At 45.6% G+C, this 22,715-nt stretch overlaps 3 protein-coding genes across 4 annotated transcripts; all 3 read left to right on the forward strand.

Moving 5' to 3' along the window:
- Positions 1 to 498: 498 nt before the first annotated feature.
- Positions 499 to 3,265, forward strand: GJA9 (gap junction protein alpha 9). Its single transcript, XM_048968926.1, has 2 exons — positions 499 to 598; positions 1,703 to 3,265. The coding sequence occupies exon 2, from the start codon at positions 1,724 to 1,726 to the stop codon at positions 3,263 to 3,265; it is 1,542 nt and encodes a 513-aa protein (XP_048824883.1). The 5' UTR covers positions 499 to 598; positions 1,703 to 1,723.
- A 1,012-nt stretch (positions 3,266 to 4,277) lies between these two features.
- Positions 4,278 to 6,611, forward strand: LOC125703886 (MYC binding protein). Its single transcript, XM_048968968.1, has 5 exons — positions 4,278 to 4,391; positions 4,533 to 4,605; positions 5,421 to 5,469; positions 5,833 to 5,962; positions 6,513 to 6,611. Exons 1-5 carry the CDS (start codon positions 4,377 to 4,379, stop codon positions 6,555 to 6,557), a joined length of 312 nt encoding a protein of 103 aa, XP_048824925.1. The 5' UTR covers positions 4,278 to 4,376; the 3' UTR covers positions 6,558 to 6,611.
- A 998-nt stretch (positions 6,612 to 7,609) lies between these two features.
- On the forward strand, positions 7,610 to 16,587 carry RRAGC (Ras related GTP binding C). Of its 2 annotated transcripts, none has more exons than XM_048968966.1 (7): positions 7,610 to 7,892; positions 9,661 to 9,864; positions 10,502 to 10,701; positions 11,509 to 11,623; positions 11,835 to 11,977; positions 13,152 to 13,300; positions 14,323 to 16,587. In XM_048968966.1, the coding sequence occupies exons 1-7, from the start codon at positions 7,626 to 7,628 to the stop codon at positions 14,472 to 14,474; spliced, it is 1,230 nt and encodes a 409-aa protein (XP_048824923.1). In that variant the 5' UTR covers positions 7,610 to 7,625; the 3' UTR covers positions 14,475 to 16,587. The 2 variants fall into 2 exon arrangements, with proteins under 2 accessions (XP_048824923.1, XP_048824924.1); XM_048968967.1 differs by having other exon boundaries at positions 7,610 to 7,682; positions 14,323 to 16,585.
- Positions 16,588 to 22,715: the final 6,128 nt, after the last annotated feature.

Here is a 22,715-nt window from a genome sequence, read left to right on the forward strand (position 1 = left end):
ACGTGACCTATTGACTGATCCTCAGACCGAAATTAAAAGGTATCGATGGGCTCTTCGGGGCTGTTGTAGAGGAAGTGCATTCATCCTATGCAGGACACTTGTAGTGGCGATGCACTTTAGCAGGGCACTGATCAGAGAAACCTAAAGGAGTGCCTAGTGCCACGTCTCGGCCTCGTGTTGGGCTGCTATGACCCGGCCATCCCTGCCTTATCTCTGCCTGTGCTGGGAAGCTCCGACTCAGCAGATGTACCTCTTTCCTTTGGAGGATGAAAGGGAACATGGTTGGTAGGAAGCTCAAGCTGTGGATTTTTCATTTCTAGCCTTTCTTTGAATGTGGTTTCCCCCTCCCCATAAATATTAATTTGGTCACCGTTGAATTGTGCTCGGAGCTGTAGCAGACAGACCAACACATTGATTTTCTCCTCCCTCCATCCCCAGCAAATATAAATCCAAGTGTGCAGAGCCTGCATTCCACCAATTGCTCGGGTGGTGACATGAACTGTTCGTAATGTGAAATCCAACGCACACGGATGGAAGATGTCAGGGGTTGTCACTGGATACCATAGAGCTTAATTTTACACATTTGCTGTAAAGAAAGGTACGTTTTATTTCTAATGTGCTGTTTATTTTCACTTGTTTCTCTTTTATGATGTCTGACACCTATTTGTCTGCCAGTTTGAAAGTGTATTTTCGTGTTTAATAGCTGTCTCAATGTAACATTTCCTCTGCAGTCAGCAATATTGTAGCCACAAGGATTTAACATCCATTTACTTCCTTAATATTCTTGTTTTACAGTGCCAAGATTAATTACATCGGAACCGAAAGCTTTGTGTTAAATGACCTATGTACTAAAAAATCAGATCATGCTGTTTTTAATGTGACCGAATTCCAAACAAAGTAATGTTATATCTACAAACAGAACTGTTTATGAAACCAGCAGATAATTTTTTGCATAAGTCATTCTTTTTTTCATAGGCTCGTGGGCAAAGGTAGCAGCTCTTGGTGCTTGGACACTGTTCTGTACTTCAAACAGGGGTGTCATCAAGCAGAGGGAATTGGACTGGCGATGGGGATTTATTTATTTGCTTAGCACTGTCATCCACAAAGAGAAAGCAGTTATTTGCTCTCAGTTTTATGCTTAAAAATCCTTAAAAATAATCGATTACTGCCTTTTTGTTGTGTTTTAGGATCCTCATGAGATCCTAAGTGTAACCAGATCTCATGGCAAAAAGTTAACAGGACAGAACCATCACTTCAGCTGCAACACATTGCTCACAACACTGAAAATGAGGGTCAGGAAGTATTTCTCTGTTTGACTGCAAATCATAAAAACTCATTGCCTTCTCAGGTATCCTACAGATAAACATCCCACTCTCACAGTGGGATCTATTGGATGATGGAGAAGCAGATCCCTGGATGCCCAGTGCTGCTGTGAGGCAGGCACTGTATTTTCCACTGATTCAGATGCACAGGGGATGCTGCATACCTCATAGTTACATCCTTGTCTTGGGTGTCTTTTAATGATAAATTAGAGACAGGTGGATGCACTTCTTTGTCTTTTAGCTGAGAAATAACAATGCCTACAATGCCAATGAGTCATGCTGCAATTGACACCATGTGATGGTGTCATTTTTTTTGTAATGAATTTAAGAAGGGCTTCAGCTTTTACAATATCTGATGCTTGCTCTCTCATATGTTCTAGTCTTAAAATGGCACAATAACCATGGGAGACTGGAATTTCCTTGGAGGCATTCTGGAGGAGGTCCACATTCACTCCACTATTATTGGCAAGATTTGGCTAACCATCCTCTTCGTGTTCCGAATGCTTGTCCTTGGAGTGGCCACCGAGGACGTCTGGAATGATGAACAGTCAGAATTTATTTGCAACACTGAGCAACCTGGCTGTAGGAACGTGTGCTATGATGAGGCCTTTCCCATCTCTCTCATAAGATACTGGGTCTTGCAAGTTATCTTTGTGTCTTCTCCTTCTTTGGTGTATATGGGTCATGCCTTATACAGACTAAGAGCCTTAGAGAAAGAGAGACAGAAGAAGAAAGCTCAGGTGAGAGTGGAACTTGAAAGCACTGAACTAGAAATGACAGAATATCGGAAAAGGCTGGAGAGGGAACTCCGGCAGCTGGACCAAAGAAAGCTGAACAAAGCACCCCTGCGAGGTTCGTTGCTCTGCACTTACGTGATACACATTTTCACTAGGTCTGCAGTGGAAGTTGGTTTCATGATTGGGCAATATCTGCTTTACGGGTTTCGCCTGGATCCCCTTTACAAATGTCAAAGAGATCCATGTCCAAACGTAGTCGACTGCTTTGTATCACGGCCAACAGAAAAGACAGTGTTCATCCTATTCATGCAGTCAATAGCGACCGTATCATTGCTTTTAAATGTCTTAGAAATTATCCACCTCGGATTCCGAAAAATTAAAATAGGTCTTTGTGGGAAGGAGGAAAACAAGGATTACCGTGGCAATTTCTACACAAACAAATCCAAGAAATACTCTGTGATACCCCGCTCTTCTCTGGGTATATCTGCAACTCCCCCCAAAACTCTCCCTTCTGTACTTAGCGGTTATGCCTTTTTAATGGAAAAGCAAACCGACGCTGCCATCTACCCGGTCTTAAATTCTGCTCCCATGTTCCAGTCTATTCAAAATAACCACACAGAAAATAGAGGCAATTACACCCACCACAATCAGGACAACAAACTGCCGAAGAAAAAGCCAGCTACAGATGCTTTAGCTGGTCAGACTCAGAATGCTAGCACAAACTGCACTGAAGGCTTGCTGGGCAGGCCTGGGACTGAAAGGAGGAATTCCCAGAAAGAAGCTGATCAGAAACACTTCCTTGCTGGTACTCAGAATGCAGATACCGCTTCAAGAAGCTTTGCTGAGATGCTGTCGCAGCCCCCTCTGCAGCCTTTTCCCGTTGCCAGCCTGAGAAGACAGCACGGAATCATCTCCTCCTGGAACTGCTCCGCAGCAGCTGAAAGCGTCGGATCCTCCACCAATTCCCTCACAAAGAGCAGCAGCAGGAGACGGAGCAGCCCCAGCGTGAGCCAAGGCCAACTGCTTCCCAAAGCCGACACCAGGCACCCCAGCCGCCCCGACACCCCCGACTCGGCAGGGGAGGCCAGCACGGGCTCCAAGCACAGCCAGGGCTGCGGCAGCCCCCAGCCACTGCCCTTATCTGGGCGTCCATCGCTGTCGAGCAGCGCGAGCAGCCGGCGGGCCCCCACCGACCTGCAGATATAGCATGGCTGCCCAAGCACTGTGCTTGGCTAGCTGCCGGGCTTTGTGATAGGAGCAAGAGCAGCCACGAGCAGCTTTCTCGTTCAGCTTTAGCCTTCCGCAGAGGTTAAGGTAGAAGTTGTGCAGCCCTTTTGCTTTTAGCTAAATAACATCTGAACCATCTGCTTGCTTCGCTGGCGATGGAGGGATGGCTTAAACCTCCGTGCCAAGCTTCTGCATTAACCTTCCAGCTGCAAAGGAAAATGTACATCATATAAATCCACATACAAATCCACACATGAAAAGTCAGGATTAAAATTATAGCTGGCGATATGTAAGCCGGCTAAAAGTAGAAGACAAAATTCCAGTCTATAAATGTATTTTATGAAAACTAGTAAATGAAATTAGGTGAAAAAAAAAGGCACTGGGACACCTGAGAGAAAATAATTAACAATAAATAACATTCTTAGAACCAGGAAACCAGCACAAGAACCAGGAAACCAGCACAGTGCTTTCGCTTGCAGCCATTTGACCGCATCCACATCAAGTGTTGGAGTCATTAAAATCATTCTCTGTAGGTGTTTCTCCAGCAACTGTTGTTTTTATCTCTGTTCTCATTCTGTGTGTATTCAGTTACAGCTCTGGGTAACCGTGGGCGCTTTGGGGTTTGACACCACGGACACACACCAGTGCCATTTTGCTCATTCTGACATTTAACCCCTGCACTCTCTGCAGGGTCTGCGAGCCACATTTTGCCATTGGACACCTCAATAGTAAAACACGCGTTCGCTGCACAGGCTAAAGAGCAGAAAGACGGTGCCGAGGGGCTCGCATGTGGCACACAGTGCGCTTCTGTCCGCTCGAGGTTAGAAAGGACCCCGAATGGCAGCCGCGGGGCTCTGAGGTGGGTGGTTCTTGACGGCCGCATCAACTACGCTGCCCACGCCGACACTTGAAGGCATTGCGCAGGCGCAGACCTCCAGCGACCGGAAAACTCCACGAGGTTCGGCCAATCAGCGGCCGAGCCGGGAGCGAGGCAGAGGGCGGGATTTCCGGTTGCGTCGCCATGGCAACGGTAGGAAGCCGGGGCGCCATAAAGGAGGCGGGCGCGGGCGGTGCGAGCGCTGCGGGGTAGATGGCGCACCACAAGGTAGGGGCTGCGGGCCCGCGAGGGGCGGCGGGGCATTTCGGTGCTCTCCTCGGCGCTGGGGAGGGGCCGCTCCGCCCCGCCGAGCCGCCTCCGTAGGCAGGGGTGCGTCGGCGCTCTGACCGTGTGGGCGTCCTCCTTCAGGCCGCGGACTCGAAGCGGGAGCAGTTTCGGCGCTACCTGGAGAAGTCGGGGGTGCTGGATACGCTCACCAAGGGTAAGGCGAACTGAGGGCCGGGCCGTGGTGCTGCCGGAGTTGGGCGTTGGGACAGAACAACGGGACGGCGCTGCTGGGAGCGGGGCTGCTAACGCTGGGGAGCTCGTGGGTCTTTGTGGAAGCGGCTGTGTTTATCCGAATAGGGAATAAAAGCACGCTGCGAGTTCAGCACGCTTATTTTCTTATGGCTGAGGTCCTTTAAATTATCTGTATGTGTTCTCGAGAGCTTTTCAGCAGGATGTTGGTATTCCTGCTTGAGAAATTGTATTGTTGGTGGGGTGTAGCAGCTGTATGGCTCTGTGCTGAGCCTTTCCTGGTGTGTTGGGGCCCTTTGGTTTCCTGTAGGTGTTGCTGTGTAAAGTGTGACAGCGAAATAAATCTTCCAAGCCCTGTGGCAACCGAGTTTTGCTTCTAACTTAAGTGCTTAGCTTAAAACCAGCTTGCCTGTGCAATTCATGTGGCTGAAAGTGGGAGGAAGGCGCTTAAGCTCTCTGCAAGTAGTGCTTGAGCAGCATTTATGAAAGCAAACGTATGGAAGTGTGTGCCTCTGGTGTGTGTGTGTTACATCACTTATTTTGTCATCCGTATTCAAAGCCTGTGGTTAGGTCAAAAAAATCCCTTCTGCTCAACTGTTGAAGTGTGGGGTGCTCTATTTCCTCCTGTACAGCTCTGTCCTTATGAAGGATGTGGTGAGCATCTTCTTAAACAGGAGAACATGCTGTAAGCATGGCACGGGACTTTTATGCATTCTGACTGTTGCTTTCAACTACTAGAGTTGCATGGATGTCTTGTAATTGAATATTTTATATTTGCAGTGTTAGTAGCCTTATATGAAGAGCCAGAGAAACCAAGTAGTGCACTGGAGTATCCTTTTTTGTCCTCTATCCTATGGATTGTTTCTTGCTGTTATAAGCAGCCTGCTCTGCTTGGTTATTCTTTCACTGTTTGGAACACAAACTGATAATTTTTAACCAAAAAAGATGTTGGTGTGGCAAAATGTGAGTAGCTGTCTTGTATGTACTGATGTCTTTCTGTAGAATATAGCAATAAATTTGGGAAGCTTTCTTATTTTTCCAGCTTCTTTCTGTAGGATGAGAAGCATGGCAGTAATTTGAGTGATTTAAATGCTGCGCCAGTCATGTTTATTGCAGCACTAATTTATGGTTAAATGCTAAAACCAAGTGTCTTTCTGTCTATCTGAGGAAATACTTAACATGTAAATATCAGCTTTCTGAAGCATCACTTGGGAGCTTCAGCTCCCGAGAGTCCAGAAGTGGAGGCACTTCGCTTGGAAGTAGCAGAGATGAAGGAAAAATATGAAGCTGTGTTGGAAGAAAATAAAAAACTGAAAACCAAAGTAAAAGTCTATTTAATATTCCTAAGTACTTCCGTGTGTGACAAGAAGAGAACTTTGACACTTAGAATACAGCTAACTTTCACTGGAATAAATGATGATGATGTTAAATTGTTCGGCCTTGTGGCTGAGGAATGCATTTCATTCCTTGCCTACCTGCATGTAGCTTCTGGTGAGGGACTCGTATTCTGGAATGCAGTTCTTGCTAACTACAGACTTTTCTTTTTACAAAATAAGTAAAATAAGGCATCTTGGGAAACTGAATGATGAGATGAAGTTTCCCATTTGTTTTGATCTGATACTGTATAGCTTGTGGGTTCCATAAGAGCTTTGAGAAGAAGGGCTGGGGGAAAGCTAATGCATTACTATGAAGGCTTTCCAGAGGCCGAATGCAGGAGGGGAACTTGGGTACATGTCTGTAGCAGGGTTTTACCAGGGGAGGTCACCCTTACCCCTATGGGACATTAACTTGTGCTGCAGCCAATACAACTTTGGAACTCCTGTTTCTCTTAAGATGTGACATCTAACTGAATTCCTCTCTTTAAATCCACAGCTGGCTCAATATGAACCACCTCAAGAAGAGAAGCGTGATGAATAACAGTAGTTTCTCCTTTCATACCTTGACTTAATAAAGGGCTTCCTGAGAACTGCAGTCCTGTCTCTTCTGTGTGAGCACTGCGTTGTCTTTGTGGTGCCTCATCTTAAAGGGAAATAGTGAGTGTGCAGCTGCTTTTGTGGTTGTTTGTTTTACTTCTGTGTCTGTGGTTGAGCCAAAGAGAACTAAAGGGACCTGAAAGAGGAAATAACACTGTAAGTGTTTCAAAAGCAAAACAACCCCCACTGGACTTTTGTTTCTATTAAAGGAGGTAAATGAGAATGTACAGCATTAACTGTAGGTGTGTGTAGGCAGGGAAGGGGCTGCTGTGCAGAATGCATGAGGCAGATGAATCGGTGCTGTAAGAGAGGGGGGAGCAGTGCAGTTTGGAGCCCCTGTTGATAGGGAAGCAGCAGGGGGTGGCGTTGGGCCAAGGGAAGCATGGGGCTGCAGGCAGGCCTTGGGTCTGCTGAGCCTTAAGTCTTGTGTGGAATGGATTAATCATGGAAGGACCAGGGTTGGAAGGGATCTCAAGGATGATGTAGCTCCAACCCCCTGCCGCGCACAGAGCCACCAACCTCCACACTCACTACCTGCCCAGGGCCCCATCCAACCCGGCCTTGAACGCCTCCCGGGATGGACAGGGCATCACAGCCTCTCTGGGCAGCTGTTCCAGCACCTCACTGCTCTCACAGCAAAGAACTTCCCCCTGACATCCAACCTCAATCTGCCCTCCCTCAATTTAAAACCATTTCCCTCAACTCCAAACCATTTCCAATTGCTGCCGATAGGGAAACGAATGACCGGCGGACGGGCGGGCCGATCCGCCCGTGTCCGTCTGTCCGTTCCGCCGTACCGCCCCGCTGTTCCGCAGCCGCCGCTTCCCGCCCCGCAGCACCGCCCCCGCCGCTCACGTGCTCCAGTGCCGTCACGTGACCAGCACCGCCTGACCGGAGCTCCGCACCGCGCCGACTCCTTCAGCCAATCGGCGTCGTTCTTTTCGCTGCCAACCAATAGGGATCGGGAGGGGCGGGGCTCTGCGGCGCAGGCAGAGGGCCGGGCCGGGCCGACATGGCGCTGCAGTTCGGCGGTGCGGGCGCGGCGGGCGCGGCGGAGGAGCCGGCGCTGGTGGGGGGCAGCTTCGGGGCGGCCGACTCGTTCCCTAAAGACTTCGGCTACGGGGAGGAGGAGGAAGAGGCTGAGCTGGAAGGCGGCCCTGGGTCCGGAGGGCCAGGAGGCGGTGCGGGAGGGCCCGGGGGCGGCGCGGGCGGGGCGGACTCGAAGCCGCGGATCCTTCTGATGGGGCTGCGGCGCAGCGGAAAGTCCTCCATCCAGAAGGTGAGGGGCGGCTGAACCCCCCGGCACGGCCGCTATCGAGGGGCGTTGGGCGGCTGCGTCCTCCGAACGGGGGGTCCGACATCCGCCCCGTGCTGCAGAGCCGTCCGTCCCTTCCTTTGCAAAACGCGCGCCGGGTGTTAGCGAGCAAACTTTGCCTTTGGATCGCTCCGCCGTTGCTTTCCAGTTATTTGTTGTTATTTGGGCCTGATGCTCCCGCTCCGTGTGCAAATGCAGCGTTTGGACTGATGTATTTTCTAAGTCTCTAAGCGATGTGAATGACAGCCAGCAGACAGATTGATTGCGTTGTTTGCAGTCAAAATTTGTGAAACTTAAAAGTCGGGGGGAAGCTGCAACCTCAGGCATCTGGTGGGAAGTTGCTGAAACCATTGGATTGTGAAAGTGCAAAAGGAACACTTGGAAAGGCAAAGCCATGCTGAAGAAGATCAGCTCTTTGTAGCACTTTCCAGGCCTGTCTGCTCTGCTTGTGTTTGCCTGGTGTCACTTGCCTGTGTTAGAGCCAACTCTGTGCTTCCAGTTGGATTCTACCACGACTTTTTCCTTTGCTTTATCCAAATTGTTTAAATCTAGAAAGAATGGGGGTAGACGCTAGGCAGCAGAAGTGGGATTTGATCCAGGCTGTGTCCTGATCAGTCTGAAGGGAGGGAGGATGAGCTCACTGCTTCTCAGAGACTCGTCTGCTTTAACCTTTGCTCCCAGTTTCTGCCCCATTCTTTGTGAAAGATGCTGAGCTCCAAAGGAGTGCTGATTTCCAAATTGCTTTACAACTGAGTTCTTCAAACCCTGCTGAGCTTTTAGTCCTTACAGTAAGGCTGGAACCTATCTAGAACTGTTCTCTCTTTTCCATACAAATGTCTTGCTGTTTAAAACCTCTTTAAAGTCCTGGCTTTCTCATGCTTCTGCCTTGAGGAAGTGCGTTTCTTTCCCCTTATCCTTTAAAGTTGAGTCTGATGGAGCTTTGGAGCTCACTGAGTGCTGTGCTGCCCAGCTGTGTGTCGTGCAGGTAGGCAGAGATTGTGGCACGTGGTTTCTTTGGGGGCTGAATTCTGTAACTGAAATGTTTCGATATCCTGTTTGCTCAGGAAAGGGCTGAAGTCCCAGTGGGGTTTTCTGAGCACAGCAAGAAGAATATTTTTCATCACTGCTAAGTGGGTTACCGGCCAGTGTGGGAGCTGCCAGCATTCCTGTAGGATACCTAAAGGGAGAAGGTCAACCAAGATACATCAGCTGCTTGGGGAAGGCAACGACTTAGTTATTCCAGACACTGAAAGAGAGATGTTATTTTTATACTTGTATTGCACTTTTGGAGTGCTCTGACTCTGTTGGGCCATAATGCTGAGTGCCAGGCTACAGCAGTGTGCACAGGAGTTTCTAAGATTGGAAATAGACCGTTCTTAAAGGCTTGCTTAATTAACACAGGCTTGATACCTGATGTGATCTGGGTAATGGAGCAAAATTTGAAGAAACTGTTAGAAAATAGCCAGAATGTCTCTGTCTTTAGGTTGCATCATTACTTACACTTGTGAAAGTGATGGGCTGTGTGTTAGTGCTTGGTTCTGGTTGGCTGTTATGTGCTTGGCTGATGTAGGAAGCTGTCTATGCACCAAAAGGGAACTGAAGTAACTGTAGGAAAAGCTGTATGCTTTAGAATATAGGATAAAACCTATTTGTTAGAAGTTCTGTGACTTGAATCTTGCAATCTCTTTCACTGAGACAAAGTCAAGACTGTGATTTGTGTTCTTTTTAACAGGTGGTGTTTCACAAAATGTCTCCAAATGAGACTCTGTTCTTGGAAAGCACCAACAAGATCTACAAGGATGATATTTCCAACAGTTCATTTGTGAATTTCCAAATATGGGATTTTCCAGGGCAGATGGACTTTTTTGATCCCACTTTTGATTACGAGATGATCTTCAGAGGAACAGGTGCTCTTATATATGTTATTGACGCTCAGGTAAATACAAATCCCTCAGAATTATGAAGAAGTTTCCTTTTACTTTGTGAGAAGAATGATCGGGAGTGTATTTTAAGATAAGTTTGTGAAAGATTCGTTATGTATGAAAGGATGTGTTGGCAATTGCTTTTAGTTTCACGAATTGATTATGTGGAATGTGTATCCCCAGTGGAAAGTGGCAAGTACTCTGAGCTGGAGCAGTGAGAATCTGATCTGCTAGATGATCTGAATTACCCAGTTATCTCTTCCCTCTGCTTTTGCTTGCTGTGGAGTTCATGTAGTGCCAGCACGCTTCTGACCTCGATGTCAAGGGAATGGCCCTGTTAGGTTTCTGGTAGCTTCTAGTGAACTTAGGAATTGCACCGATGGAGAGTTCCTGGTTGTTGGGACCGCCTTGGAGATCACTGCTGCGCTGTGCTGGAGTTGAAGCATAACCACCTTTTGCTATGAAGCCTAGTTTTGTGTAACATAGCTAATGAAACAGAATCTAAGCTGCGTGGATTTCTGATTCTCCAAGGTATTCTCTCCTACCAAACTTCTGTTTCGTTACAGAAGTGAAATGAAGTTTTTTGTACTGAATGGAATAGATATTGAAGATAAAGCCTTTTCATTTATTCCTGCCAAAACTTGTTCACAGGATGACTATATGGAAGCTTTAACAAGACTCCACATCACAGTTTCAAAGGCCTACAAGGTCAACCCAGAAATGAACTTTGAAGTTTTTATTCATAAAGTGGATGGTTTATCAGATGACCATAAAATAGAAACTCAGAGGGATATTCATCAGAGAGCTAATGATGACCTCACAGACGCTGGGCTTGAAAAACTTCACCTTAGGTGAGTTTTATATTCTTGCAAATGTGATTTTGCTGTTGCTTGTATGTGTACAGACTACTGGCTTTGACACGAAGTAGTGGACTGGAATAAGGTCTTGTTAATTTCTCAAAACTACAGAATGCTCTGCTGCATCTGGCCCTCTCTGCCTTACCTCAGTCAGGTAGCTAGCCATCAGATGCCCCTCAGACTTCTTCATAAGCTCACATTCATAATTTCAGATCCTCTTGCCCAGCTTTCATTCTGTGTGTGAAGCCAAATTCATGCAGGTGGCCTGGAGGGGTGGGCAGGGAGCATGGCTGCTGGCACTGCCTGCTGCTGGCTTTACAGCACAGCTGGCTGCCAAAGCTGAGGCTCATCCCTGACTTTTGGCCTGCTTTGTAGGGCGTCTTCTTCTGACCCCTGTGCAATGAAATGTCATTTTTTCTCTTTTTACTGCTGTTTTGATTCTTGTGGAGCCTGTAAACATGGCCTGCATCTCGATATTAGTGTGACAAAATAGAAGGCTGGGAAGAGGACTCACTGAAACCTAGTTAAGCATTTATTTCCTTTGCCTTAAGTATTCTGGTAGGCCAAGTGTATTGTGAAAACATTTGCATGATTTTCTCTCGCTGTCCTCACATCTCCTGCAGATGAGGAGAGTGTGTAACATTCATTGCAGCCTCTCAGAAGTTACAGATATTTGTGATATCTTGGCTGACTCATCAGGCTTGAGTGTTAGAAAACAAAGCTTCACCATCTCTACTGCTATTGTGATGGACTCATGGATCTCTTCTCTTTTTTCCTCCCCCCTGCCTTGCCCTGTCTCAGCTTTTATTTGACCAGCATCTACGACCACTCAATATTTGAAGCCTTCAGTAAAGTGGTACAGAAGCTCATTCCACAACTGCCAACACTGGAAAATCTACTAAATATCTTTATATCAGTAAGTGGTGATCTTACAGAATTCTGAGTGAAGTATGTGGAACAGTAAAGCAATTCCTTCTGCTCAGATGTAAAGTGTGTGCTCTGAATATTGATTGTGTTTTGAGCCTCTGAATTGATTGTTTAAAAGACTTCTCACTGTTAAGAACGTGCAAATATATGAATTGCACTTGAAATGTAAACATTCATCCAAATTCTTTCTCTTCCCGAAGAATTCAGGCATTGAAAAAGCTTTTCTCTTCGATGTAGTCAGCAAAATCTACATTGCAACAGACAGTTCCCCTGTGGACATGCAGTCGTATGAGTTGTGCTGTGACATGATCGATGTGGTGATAGATGTTTCCTGTATATATGGGTAAGTGACGAATGCTCTTAGGGAAAAAGTCCTCACAAGCTGTAGGGCAGGCTGCAGACTGCAGGTGCTGTTTGCTGCAGCATCTTGCAGTGTGCTGTCAGTTGCTCTGTGGAGCACATTTGTTCTGTGAGCAACTGGAGTAAAGCCAAACGATTTGGCAGCTGGGTTCAGTTTTGTGATCAGTTTTTCCCCTCTGCTCACGTTTGTGGGAATCCATTTTTGACATTAGAGGCAAGTGTTCCGTGTACAGTGTGAGTATTGCTGTGTCTCGTTTGGCCTGGTCACCCCAGCCTTGCTGACTGTAAAGTTTGTCTTACTGCTCTGTGATTTGTTATATGGCTTCAGTTCTAAACAGTCCGTGGTAGGAGCTTACTGGCTGACTGCTCCCATTAAAGTGGCTGCTGTGAGTCCTCCTGAAGCTTCTGTCCTTACATCTGCTCTTTATGCTCCTATGAGACTTGCCTTCAGTAGTTATGAGGATGACTGTAGAAATATGTAGACTACAGCACTTTATATTTAACCTTTTTATGAGCTGCTTCAAGTGACTAAACAGGCCGGGTGACTGAACAGACCAGTCCTTGGATCAGAATATATGTTATCAGTATCTCATACAGCACAAGGATGCGGACTGAGAAAGCCTTTGTATTCACTTATTAAAAGTGACTCTGCTGACATGTTACTTTATTGAAGTTTTTACCAGTTTTGCCTTAGAATCTTCAGTCACTGGTTGCCATAATGCGTGGCACTGGGTGCTACCAGATAGTGTGTAGCACTGAGTGTTTGGTTTGAGGTAAACTGTGTTACAGCCCATGTGCTGTGCTGTATCCACTATATAGAATGCTGGGAACAGTATCCACTAAACTGCCACAGTTGTAGCTTGTGTCAAAGGGATGCGAGCTGGGAGCTTGCAGGCAGCTATTCAGATAATGTAGGTTGTGTGCAGGGAGACTTTTCTTCTGTTCATGTCTGGCTTTCGTGTAGCATGGGGAAACTTAAGTAGTGGTAATGCTCTTATAATAGCACTTAAGTCCTGTGCTGAAAGTCCTTCACCTGCTTTGTTCTTAATATGAGCTTTATTCTTTTCACTACGTTTCACAGGCATTGAGTGTTTGCTGTGAAGTTACTGAAGCGTATCTTACTAACCTGCACCTTGGGTGAACTCGTTCTTTCTTAGGTTAAAAGAAGATGGCACTGGAAGTGCTTATGATAAAGAGTCAATGGCAATTATCAAGCTCAATAACACAACAGTCCTGTACTTAAAGGAAGTAACAAAGTTTTTGGCCTTAGTTTGCATTCTTAGAGAAGAAAGTTTTGAGCGCAAAGGTAAGAGCTTCCCCCATTTGCATGGCTTTTATCTACTGATTTCTATCAACTGTAAGGTATTAATAAGGCTTTACAGCTCACCTTAATTTCGTATAATTAAATTTGTGTAATTTCTTCTGGGAGGAATTTTCTCCCTTCTTAGAGATGAACAGATCTTATTTTTGTTCTTGTGAATCAGTGCCTTAATTGACGTCCTCCTGTTGAAATTACTTGTGTAGCTAATGAGGCCTTGTCATTACCATCTGCTGTAGTGCTCTCACTTATTATGTTCTGCTTGACAAGCTGCTGTGTTGTGATAACCACGTTGTCCATTACCTTTATTACACTCCTGTAACCTTTTTAACATATGGCTGAGGAAATGGACAGCGGTGGGCTGGCAAAATACACGGTAGGAATGTAGGGCAGCATTCAATGTGTTGCAGGCTTAACCCACTATATGGTTGCATGGACCTGTAGAAGACAATTGGTATGAATGGTCTTGCATATGTTATGGGATAGAAATGAAATCCTAACCCTTGATTTTAAGGTATTGGGCTTAAATGATGGTGATGTTTACCTTGGTGTTGGTGGACTGTTCAAAAGGTGGAAGGCAGATGTGTTCTAACTGCACTGTATTTGGTCTAAAGTTCCACTCAGCACACTTAGGATATACATCAACAACACCAGCAAAGTGGAAGCTAACATTAAAGCCATGGTCAAGCTGTACTATCATGTTTAACTGTTCTGTGTGTTAGAACATTTTTGGGGTGGCTAGAGTCTTGTGTTGTCCCCTTATCTGCTCTTTAATTAAAAATACAAACCCTGCGTTCCAAACGAGCACCTTGTTTCTATGAAAAGAGACAATCTAAACAAAGTCTGGCATTAGTAAAACCAATAGCCCTTAGATCTCAAATTCATACTACAGGAAGCAACAAAATAGCTGTGTGTTAAATGAAACGTACGTTGATTTTGAAGCTCTGTTGACTACATAAATGTGCCAAGCTGAGCAGCTTTTCCTTTCCCCCTCTCCTCCTTCTTGACAGGTCTGATAGACTACAATTTCCACTGCTTCCGCAAAGCCATTCACGAGGTCTTTGAGGTAGGTGTTGCCTCCCACAGAATCTGCAACCATCAAGCCAGCGCCTCCAGTCTGAAGGCAGTGACGCACAACGGCACACCCAGGAATGCAGTCTAGAGGAAAACTAAAGACATTGGACAGACTTGTCAGCTCTTCAATCCAAAGCTTTGTGGAACAAGAGAAAAATAGTCTGAAAGCCTGCAGTGCGTTTCACAAGGAGAAGAGCAGCCTTAAGTGTGGCACCGCAGCTTGTAACTCATGTCGGACAGCTGAAACTACTGTAAAAATACTTTGAGGCCAGTGGTGTTAGAAATGTCAGTTTGAAACCACCTCTATCACAAGTGCAGTGGTATTTCAGTTTGGAGTCCTGTTCTAGCAGTCTGTTTATGACTGATTGCCCCGGTCAAAACTTCAGAATGGTTGAGTTGATTTTAATGTGAAACACCAAATTGTCACTTGCTCAACCTTTTTTTTTGTTTGAGTCGTTCAGTAAGATATCCAGTTTGGCTTAAGTTTAACCTTTTGTCATGCAGAACGTTGTCAGTGTTAATAGTGAGGCTTGTGAAACCCATGCTTTTAGTTGTGGCTCACAAGTCATTCCATGAAGCTTTCACTCTCCATGGTTTGCTCAGAGTATCATTAGAAATCTGTACCTGTGCAGTGGATGCAAGGCAGAGCTGTGTTCTCACTTGGAGAACTGAGCTGCAGTTTCATTTGAAGAGGTGGTGATACTTTGCCTTGGACAACCTCTCAGCGAGCCCCCTTTGATGGAAGGGCAGTGCTAAAACCAGAAATAAATCCACCTGTTCTCTTTTGCAAAACCATGGGTGTCATAAACCTGATTAATCCTATTCAAACAAATGCGAACGAAACTGAAATGTCTGCCATCTGCTGGAGCAAAGCAACAAGGCTCAGCCCTTTCCCAGTGAAGAAGTGACTGCATTCCTGGCTTCTGATGGTGGGATCTCTCTTTATTTTCTGACTGATAATCACAACACGTTTTAGGAAAATATCTGGAGGTGTTCTCCTTGCATAGCGACTGAATATCAGGGTGCCACAACCTACTGATAATAGCTGACACTCAAGGGGTTGATGCTGCGCTGTGGCAAACAGCTTCTTGTTTGTCGCCGTGCAACCTGAATGGAATTGCATATTTTCTGTTTTTATGAATGCTGGCCGTTATATTATGGGATGCGTATCAGAGCAGTCTTCATCTAATTTATTGGTAATATTGCTGCAGATGTCATGTTGTACATCAGCCTTGTTATGCAGTAAGCTTGGCTATTGGCCTACAAAGATCTCGCCACTTTCTGCCTATCCCTGTGTGTGTATAGGTGTTCCAAAGCCACTGGACCAACTGACTACAAGTGCCACTATGAAGATTTCCACAAGAAGGTCTGTAACTGTAAGCGATCTCTGTGACTGTTTGTATTTATGTGGTCAGACATAACCACAAAATTGCTTCTGTGCTTATAGAATGGATTTTCATTGAACTATGTACAGTTGAATATACATACATTTACATTAGGGTGTATGCACATACCATGTAAATGTTTTTTCCTTTCTTTTAAAGCTGTTATGTGATACTCAGTACCTAAAGGATTTGCTCCAAATTTACTCAAGTCTGTGTGAGACTTGGCAATTCACATGCTCTAGTCCAGGTCTCTGGGTGCAGTTGTTCTGAACCTGGGCCCCTTTTTGGTAATGGAACTGCAGGGTTTTATAAAGGTGTGCCACAGGCTTGCAAGTGTGGTTTTTGTGGCTTGCAAAGTCCGTGGCAGCGTTCAGGTACTCGAGGTGAGAGAAATAAGAGGCAGGATGACAGGAGGTCACGAGTCATTCCCATTTTTGTAGTTTTTCCATGTTCTGGGTACATGCGTTCCTCTCTTTGTCTTCACTGTACACGAGTCTGTGCTAATAAAATGAGAAAAGGTCAAACCATGGCACTGTTTTTTCTGTTGGAGGATGAGATGCCCAACAAGCCCAGTCCAATGGGGCCACATTAACAAGCAAATAAAACGGCCATATTATTTTCTTCTTTTAAACAATCTTTAATAATTCTCTCCAACCTTTGCTTTCCTTTCAACTCCAAGCCAACGTGATACTCAGCATTCAGAAGATGGCTCTAGATGTGAAAGGCACATCTGTGATAAAGAGCCTCGCTCTCATCATTTTGGTTAATGCTGAGCCTTGGGCTGCATTACGAAGCTCTGCCTTCTGCTGCGTGTCATCCTTATTACCTAAAATCTTTTACTGTGATTATTTTTTATTAGAAAGAAGCCCCCCAGGTGGGCTGTGTCAGCTTTGAGCCCCCATGGGCAGCAGATGGCACCCTCGTATCGCAGCTACAACAAGTTCTTCAGAAATGTTTCCTAAAGAGCAACGTTCCCATTCCCTACCTGCTGAGCTTCGCATCACATGTTGCTATCCTGCTTGGCCTTAATTAACAGCTGTGTTAATGAATCAGACCCAGCTTGTTGCAGGCTCACCAGACGTCCCAATGGATTGGGCTGCTGCTCCAACACTGCCAGCAAAGGTGGGGCAGATGGAGCAGATGCAGTCACTGAGCAGTGCTGGGTGTTTCCTTGTGACACAGCGAGGTTCCTTGATGAGGTTTATGAGGTCCTGCTTTCTTTTGGTAGCAGGGAATACAGCCATGCTTGCTGCCCTGCAGATGTGATGGAGATGAAAGCTTGTCCTGGCTGCTTGCTTCATTTCTGTCCTTGATCCACATTTCTGTGTTATAACATTCAAGTTTTCTTTTTTTTACTTCAGATAACACAACTTCTTTTCCTTCCCCCCCCCACCCCCATCACTCAGCTTGATAAATCAAACCTTGTTATTCTGATTTAGCTCTGGGACACCTGGTCAGGCAGGGGGAGAAAAGCAGCCAGGTATGCTCAGAAGGAAAGGAAGCAGTTGACATTGCTCAGGCCTGAAGCAGGAGGTCTGAACGATGCTGGGGGCTGCAGCTGGGCGTTAGGAGAGCAGGGTGTGAGGCCTAAACTGGAGAACCTGAGCTGTGACTTTTCTGGAGATCGTTTTCAAGGAAAATTAGTCGTGATTCTGAAATGCAGGAATAAAGCTTGGCTTCAGGAAACAATGGAGAAAAATAATTAACTAAACTAGCAAGCCTTTCTAATAGGCTCTTCAAATTTATTAGTAGCGGCTGCAAGTGTCTGAAGTGAAAAACTTTGCTTCTGTAGGCTTTCTCCATGCTGAGTGCAGGGTGTGATGAGCAGCCCTTCCCTCACCCCCTCTTCCCAAAGGATAAATCCATTCCTCTGCTCCCTGTTGAAGAAATGGGAAGAGAGGTGGGGGAGTTCGGTGTTTGTCCTCCTGCGGTGGGCAGTGATCCAGGTGTCTGTAATGGGCTTAAAACAGGCTTAAAAGGCCCTGCATCATTGGGTCTGTAATGCCATGGGCAGTTATGTCTCTGGTACGGGAGAAAACAGGACTGGAAATACCTACAAAAATAGGACAGCTGGACAGAGAGAAAGAGCTGCAATGCTGGTTATTTGTTTCTCTTGATCTGAATCAAACCTTTAGACATCGTGTTGAGAGACAAGGCTCAGTGAAAGCTACTGGTGGCAGGCAGATGGTTGGACTGGGTGATGTTGTAGGTCGTTTCCAACCTTGGTGACTCTGTGATTCTATGAAACTCTAGGAAGGTTTCCCTCCTCTTTCTTCAAGTAATCATCCTGTTCTCTCAATCTTTTCACCTACAATGCCTGCTCCACGTCAGCTGTGCTAACAGAAGTGCATGAAACCTTCCCACTGCTGGGAATGGAGCTGAGTGAGCAGCAAGGAATCCTTTTTCAGGGGACTGTAATCTCCAAATGTATAAACTTATTATTTTTTAAACATACACCAGCAAATAGCTCAACTCGGAACTCTCTGCTCCTATGACTGAATGTGATGTTCTACACAATTTGTCAGCAACGGGTGCTTAGGACATTGCAGCTGTGTTATGACCATGCAGCACAAAAGCTCACTGCTGCTTACCTGCCTTGCTGTGCTGTGTTCTGCCCTGGAGCCAACACAGGGAGAAGAAATGCTGAATACAGCAGAAGTGACTTCAGATCCACAATTAGGGATGATGTTGTGCATACTAACGAGCATCCTGCTTTCAAGAAAACGTGTGTTTTCTTTATGAACGATCATTGCATATTGCCACATTTTGATTTCTGGATTATTATGGGAGTTATGATGGGATGCCCACTGGGAATAATGATGGAGTGGTTTTCTCAGCTCTCAGTGGCTTTGGATGTTTGGTCTGCCCATGACCCAAAACCAATTGGCTCTGCCCTCTAGATGGCTGTCTTGTTCTCTCTTGGAGAACGTGTGTGACCCAAGGAGTGTCTGCAGGAGAAACTTTTGGAACAGTCACAGCTTTTACACGTTTCCATATTCACAACGCATTTATGGGACGTGGGGGCCCTTCAATAAGGAAAGCCAACAACTCTGAGGAAGGCATTTCATTTTGATGGTGTCCCTTCTTTTTTTCTAGCAATCTTTATATACTTTTTTCTCCTTCTCATACTCAAAGCGGAGTCCTCCTTCTGCCTTTGACAGCACTGATCTGATGGTGTTTAGAAACAACTGTGTAGTTAATTGCTTTTAAAGACAGTTGTTAAGAGATGATGACTTCTATGATTTAGCATTGATTAAAATAATTGCTTTCTGGAAAAGAATCTCTTGTCTAATAAGTTAATGCTTCTGAAGGGGAGATGCTGAGATTATTAAGCGTTCTTCCACTGTCATAAGGAAAGATGCCAGTCTCCATAAGTGATGGTAATTAGCACGTTCTGATGGCAACTTCGGCTGGGAGGTGATGGGCTTAATCTGCTTCTCCTGCATGCAGCGGGTCCTGATGCCATAGATAAGCAGTTAGGCTTACTCTGTGATTAAGGATGAATCCTGTTTGAAAATCATGATGTAAAGCATTCAGTGATCTGATCAGTCATTCCTAATAACTCCTATGTCATGCGGAGTTCTTATGGAAAAGAGCAAAGTAATTGCTCTCCGTCACATGCACTTGTGTGAAGATCACCATTTCCATGACAGTACGGTGCTTTAATAGAGTCTGTCAGCTTAGCTTAGCCTGGAATGGCTCTCAGCACATCAGTCCTAGGGAACACAGGAATTGATTATTGACAAAGTTAACGCTAATTTTAGGGTTGTGTCACAGAACTCTCTTAGGGATGGAAGGGTGAATACAGAAGGAACTGAGCACCATCAGGCACGTGGCTTCTGACATCATGGGCTGAGGATGACAGGTCACTGAAACAAAAACAGAGCAACCCTCAGCCCAGCCAGCACTAAGAGGAATGGCACGTGAGGCTCATGTTTGATTTCACTGCATTACATGCATCTGTTTCAATGAAGCAGAATGGCAATTTCTGCATGTTTCCAATCGGCTCAGTGGCCAGGTGATGCTTTCAGAAAGCTCCAAAGCCTGCAGCTGTCTGATCACAGATTGCTGGGAAACTCGGGGAGTGAGAGAAGGACTTGGGTTTGTTTGCTGAGCATCTGTGTGAGCACTCATCACCAGAAGCCGTCCCTGTAAAAGCAGTCATCTTCGAAGAGGAAGGAGAATCCCCAAATGGGTCAAAAGTAATCGAGCAGAAAATTTCCAACACAAAGGTGATTATCATTTAAGTGGCTGCAGGAGAGTCCTTCAGTCAGAATTTCTTGTTTTCCTTTCTCTGTGTTGCAGTCTGTTTTCCTGCTAACACTTGCTCAAAATGCCAAACAAGAGCATAACCTTGACTCAAACATAACTGAGAATATTACAGTGTGAATCTGAATGCAGCTGTTGAGCTGGACCAAACTCAAGGATCAGCTCTGGACACTCCGTTCTGCTGTGTGGAGCCTTTAGCCTGTCACCACGAAGATGAAAAGGGAAATATCACGGCTGCAGGTACATCTACAGGTTAACAGTGCTTCTGTGGCTGCAGGAATATAGGCGAGCTGCCTTTAAAATAGTTCCTTTGGACACTGCTGACGTTGTGAGAGCAGAACAGAGCTGTGGTCCATGCTGTGGAACTGGAGGAAACATTCAGGTGTTTGTAACGCACAAAGATCTGCCCAAACTCAGCAGTTAGAAGTCAGCTTAAGTAAGCCTGATTGATTTGAAGGTAGCAGTATCCCACGGAAAGATGCGTGATTGGAACACTTGAGGTTTCCAATCATGTAAAATTAGAGGAGATGTGAGGCTGTGCTGTCATATTCAGTGTTTCTCCGATTACATGGAAATGCTGCTCTTTGGAGATCATTGCTATCTTCAGCGTTTTTATTTTTAACGCTTTCCTTTCTCGTGTTTTGTGCTTTCCACTGTCAGTGCTGATAGGGTCTGCATGTGAAACGATGCAAATTCTGCTGTGTGCCCTTCTTTAATTTTCTGCTTAGCTTGCAAGTCAATGGCAATGTGAACTGAAGACCTGGATCATTTGCCATTATTATAAAGGAGCTAAGTATATTTTTTGGCATTAAAAAAAAACAAAACTACCCCCCCTCCCTCCCCAGAAGAGAGAATGATCAGTGTGTGTGAGATGGAAGTGATGTGACTGCATTTTGGCTTCAGTAGCATTCATCAGCTTCCCAGTGTTCACAACAGTATATATATATATATATATGGGAAATAAAAAGCTCTCAGATATTGGGGTGGGGGGGAGGGGGGAAGAAATAAAAAGTGAGTCATCATTTTTTCCTTTTTTTCCCCCCCACTTATTAATTCTGCATAGGATCGTCAATGAAAGAGTATGAAGTGCGTTCTCTTTGGAACCAGTGTAGTTGGTTGGCATGAGGATGACTACACCTATTTATTAGGGTTTGATACCAGCCTGATATCTGGTTCTTCTACACAATACTGTTTTATCATCAATTTTATCACTGCCTCACACCATAAGGTTATTAAACGTGAGCATATGGATCTGCCCTGGCGGCAGCGCTCAGCGCAGACTGAAGCGCACCGAGCGTTGGGAAGAAGGAAAAGGAATAATAAGAGAAAAAGAGAAAGGGGAAAAAAAAAACCCATAAAATGATAACGAGCGAGCATGCAGTCCCTCTCAGCAAGCAGCTCAGCAGAGCAGAAGTGTGGCCTCAGTCACGGCACTGCGCCTCATTATGAGAATCCTTCGCCTAAAGGCTCGGAGCAGCGGTGCGGCGCAGCCCCACGCTGGGATGCTGATGGCTCTGAGGCTAATCAGGCGGCGGCTGCTGAAGGCTGGCGCTTGTTTCGTGACAGACGTAGTCAGAGTCAAACGTTGAGGCTATCAGGTCTTGTGATTACCGTGAGGGGCACAAAACATCTCGGCTTATTCGCTATGAAATGGTTTTTTGTTGTTGTTGTTGTAGGATAATAAAGGTTATGATCATTATTACCAAGCTCGTCTCTCGGGAGCCAGGCGGTGTCCTTCTGGGACTGCTGTGGCTCTGATGTCCTGTTGGGTAAAATGCTTCTCAGGTCTGGATGGAGCTGAGCATTCCTGCACTGGGAGAATTCCATCCTATCGGCCCAGGAAAGTCTGAGTGAACTTTCCTGTTCTTCTCCCAGTGCTGTCCATCATTATAGTGGCAGCACAGGGACCATAATGTTAGCGTGGCACCAAGAACTTGGTCCCTTCTGCTCATTTTCCACTCCTGGTTGGTTCAGCATCTCTGCTTAACGCAGCTTCCATGTAACTTCTATCGTGACAAAGGTGTTTTGTTGTCTCATAACATCACAGACTCTTTATCATAGCACCTAAAAGCTTCTTGAACTGCACAGTGTTCAAATTTCTGAACTGCACTGCGCGTCCTTAGCTCTATACCTGTGTGTGTATAATTCTTCATAAACAGAGCTAAATTTGAGGCTAAATGGAATCATGAGAAGCCTATGGAGAATAGAACACCAAAGCCTGTAGAAAGCAAAAAAAAACCCAACCCAAACAAATAAAAAAAAGCCACCCACTAGGTTACACAGTAAGCTTCTTTTTAGCATCTTAGCACCCATCTTTTATGTCTGGTTGCACAATAGTGTGCTGCTGCCAGCTCAAAGCAGTTCTCTGATGCTTCTTTAGCTGAGTGTGAGGATTCCTGTCTGAAGCATCTCGCTGCACCACGGAGAGAAAATGCCTGGCACCTAAAATTGGGATCTGCGAAAGCCTGCTCACCAGGTTGTTTCAACTAGCAAATAGAAAATGCCAAAATAAGGGCTGAAGACTTCCTTTTTGTTAAGGATTCTGATACCTGACCTCTGGAAATCATTGAGGCAGATTAGTCTTTTTTTTTCTTACAGAATGCAGCAAGGAGGAGGTTCATTTCTATGCATCCCACCGGGGTTTCAAACAGAATCCGAGTTCACCAAGACCTGAG

The sequence above is a fragment of the Lagopus muta genome, chromosome 23 (genome assembly GCF_023343835.1).
Source record: "Lagopus muta isolate bLagMut1 chromosome 23, bLagMut1 primary, whole genome shotgun sequence".
Classification (NCBI taxonomy): Eukaryota; Metazoa; Chordata; class Aves; order Galliformes; family Phasianidae; genus Lagopus; species Lagopus muta.

Bases quoted from the DNA above. Each gene is read 5' to 3' on its own strand.
- RRAGC (XM_048968966.1), top strand. From the start codon at position 7,626: ATGGCGCTGCAGTTCGGCGGTGCGGGCGCGGCGGGCGCGGCGGAGGAG. The intron at 7,893-9,660 runs GTGAGGGGCGGC...TCTTTTTAACAG, and splicing joins GAAAGTCCTCCATCCAGAAG to GTGGTGTTTCACAAAATGTC. The intron at 13,301-14,322 runs GTAAGAGCTTCC...CCTTCTTGACAG, and splicing joins AGAAAGTTTTGAGCGCAAAG to GTCTGATAGACTACAATTTC.
- GJA9 (XM_048968926.1), top strand. From the start codon at position 1,724: ATGGGAGACTGGAATTTCCTTGGAGGCATTCTGGAGGAGGTCCACATT.
- LOC125703886 (XM_048968968.1), top strand. The intron at 5,470-5,832 runs GTATCCTTTTTT...TGTAAATATCAG, and splicing joins AAACCAAGTAGTGCACTGGA to CTTTCTGAAGCATCACTTGG. The intron at 5,963-6,512 runs GTAAAAGTCTAT...TTAAATCCACAG, and splicing joins ATAAAAAACTGAAAACCAAA to CTGGCTCAATATGAACCACC.